We start from the raw sequence: 2,500 nt of genomic DNA on the forward strand, positions 1-2,500 counted from the left end.
CAAAGTACTTCTTTATTGCACAGCAAGGATCACTTCACTAAACAACCTAAAAAATTTGTCAATTAAACCAAATCATATTAGGTTGTGCCATCAATGACAACAAATTTTCATAGCATGGAAAAGATATATAAATAAAGTATCATTCATCACAGACAATGATGGTAAATAGGGTGCTTTGACCACAATCCCCTTTACAGGAAGGGCTGCATCCCCCCCCCCCCTACCACCCACATGGTCTACAAAACCTTCACTTTGTATGTTCTGGCAGGATTGATCCTGGGCAAATATCTAGATCTTGCAGCTATAATTTCTTATCTTGACCAATAAATATGAAATGGCCAGCCTGCAAGTCATCAAAAACATTGTCTTTGCTGTTGGTGGGAATTACAACCACTTCCCACCATTCTTTTTCATTATTGCCATGATATTTTGTCACATGACTATTTATTACAAATCTTATTTGCTCTAATAGACTAACCACTAGTATCTATTGTTGTGTCGTGGCCAAGTACGATTCTTGTTGGCTTATTCAATTTCCCTTACTTTGGTCATCTACTACAATTCAGTCTGAGAGTTTTATTATTTTTACTCTTTGGCATAAATTTTTTCTCAAAGAGAGTCTGGAAGTTTTGATGTACATCCTTTCTACTACACTTATGATTAGCTTGACAAGGAAATGCTGTAAAAGACTGCTGTGGCTATGTTTGCGTAAGGCAATGTCTATTGACTATTTTTCCGAGACCTCAGTTTGCAGGTGTGCACTGTGGAATTCTCAAATTTTGCTGTAATCACATTTCCAAATCTGTCATATTGTCTAATACAAGGGCTGTGCCCCCTGCGACCCCACTCTTAGCAAGCTACAACCCCCACCCCCTGCCCAAGTATTCATGGCAGGAGAGTGTTGGGCAGACTCAGCATCGAACGCTCCCGCATGTCGGTCATGCACTCTACCCTACCATAAGCACAGCGAGAACTCCACATTCTCTACCAGAATTCCCGCAACAATAATCAATAGACATTACTTTACAGTACCGTAACTATAAATACTTCAATAGAAGAAAAGTGTCTTAGGATGTTACACCCTCACGGACGGCGAGGCCATTTTCATATAATGTTTGCATGGTAAGTGGCAGCTAGTTGAAATCTGAATGATTGTGGTTTCCATTACCATTGTTCTTCCAGTTGGTAACCATTATTTATTGAGATATAAAGTCTTAATATAAATGTGTTTCTTCAATATTCGGTATAAAAATTGAGGTTGGTGCATCCTAACCTTCCACGGAAAATAACCCTCAAGCCTTTAAAAAAAAGGAGAAAAAACTAACCCTCAAGTTCATCCTCAAAGCTGAGGACCGATTGTTTCTTTTGCTCCAGCTTCTCCTTGTTCTTCTTTTTCTCCTTCTTCACCGGAGCTGCCGAGTTCGAATTGCTGTCTTCATTACTGTTGTTACCTCCTGGATCACTCTCACCTCCAGCATCGTCATCGCTGAGTCTCCTTTGACGGATATTAAGGTTTTTACGTTTCTTGAACATTTTTTTCTTTTTTCCGATGCCATACACAAGGATAAGATGTCGAGCGCGGCGAAACGAACCGTTGATGTGCCTATTTTCTTGACTTGAACTTAGGATACTACAGTGAATGTTTTCTTCTGTAATTCATCTTTTAAATATTTCTTTTTGCTGTTTAAATATTAAAATATTAATGATAAAAAGGTTTCAATTATATTTATTAATATTTTATATATTTCGGCTTGGGGAATTATGGTAGGTAATACATCTTTTTTATTTGTTTATCAAATTGCGCATAGATATTTCCATTCATCTGAGCGAATTAAATAAGATATATTATTACATAAAAATGTAATTAATTGATTATTTCGTTTGAGTAAAGCAAATAAAATTTAGTAAAAATGATATCCCTAAAATCGTGGAAGAACACCTGGGAAACGTAAACAAAGTGGGAATTTTGACATGTATATGCGTTGATTACATTAATTCTAGTGTTTTCTAAGAAAGTCCGCACTTTTCAGTTCATTTAAGAAGAAGCAGGGGCATTGGTTATTCTAATTCTGTTATGATAAGTGGCCAATATGAGCGACAGCGAGGACGATTACGCTTTCTTTGGAAGTCCTGTGCGGGAGCTTGATGAAGGTAAATATCGTTTCTGAAGAAAAGTGGAAATTGCAGAAATGTTTTTTTATTACATAAAATTAAATGTGCATTTTTCTCTACTTAAATTAACACGCACATACTCATTAGCGTGGAAGGATGTGTTATGATCCAAGTCTTATTGAATAAATTTGGAAAATTCGACCACTGCTTTGGTTATAATCATTGAATACGTTTTTGTTTCTGAAAATTAAGACATTATTTCAAATTTTAAATGACATTTCTGGCAGAGACAGGTAATGGCTGAGGACTCTATGCTTCGTGGCATAGAACAATCATCAGCAACCATTTTCTGATTCATATTTTGATGATAATTCACTTTGGAAGTCTT

General features: G+C 36.4%; 2 protein-coding genes across 3 annotated transcripts in view; one reads left to right on the forward strand and one right to left on the reverse strand.

The window, feature by feature from the left end:
* LOC125035118 (PAX3- and PAX7-binding protein 1-like) overlaps positions 1–1,576 on the reverse strand; it is a 26,276-nt gene extending 24,700 nt beyond the window's left edge. For both annotated transcript variants that reach the window (XM_047627290.1, XM_047627289.1), the window contains exon 1: positions 1,326–1,576. In XM_047627290.1, coding sequence (XP_047483246.1) covers positions 1,326–1,533 — 208 coding nt within the window. In that variant the 5' untranslated portion in view covers positions 1,534–1,576. The remainder of the gene's footprint in view (positions 1–1,325) is intronic.
* Positions 1,577–1,932: 356 nt separating this feature from the next.
* LOC125035312 (G patch domain-containing protein 1-like) overlaps positions 1,933–2,500 on the forward strand; it is a 15,100-nt gene continuing 14,532 nt past the window's right edge. The window contains exon 1 of the mRNA XM_047627617.1: positions 1,933–2,151. Coding sequence (XP_047483573.1) covers positions 2,091–2,151 — 61 coding nt within the window. The 5' untranslated portion in view covers positions 1,933–2,090. The remainder of the gene's footprint in view (positions 2,152–2,500) is intronic.

The sequence above is a fragment of the Penaeus chinensis genome, chromosome 19 (genome assembly GCF_019202785.1).
Source record: "Penaeus chinensis breed Huanghai No. 1 chromosome 19, ASM1920278v2, whole genome shotgun sequence".
NCBI lineage: Eukaryota > Metazoa > Arthropoda > Malacostraca > Decapoda > Penaeidae > Penaeus > Penaeus chinensis.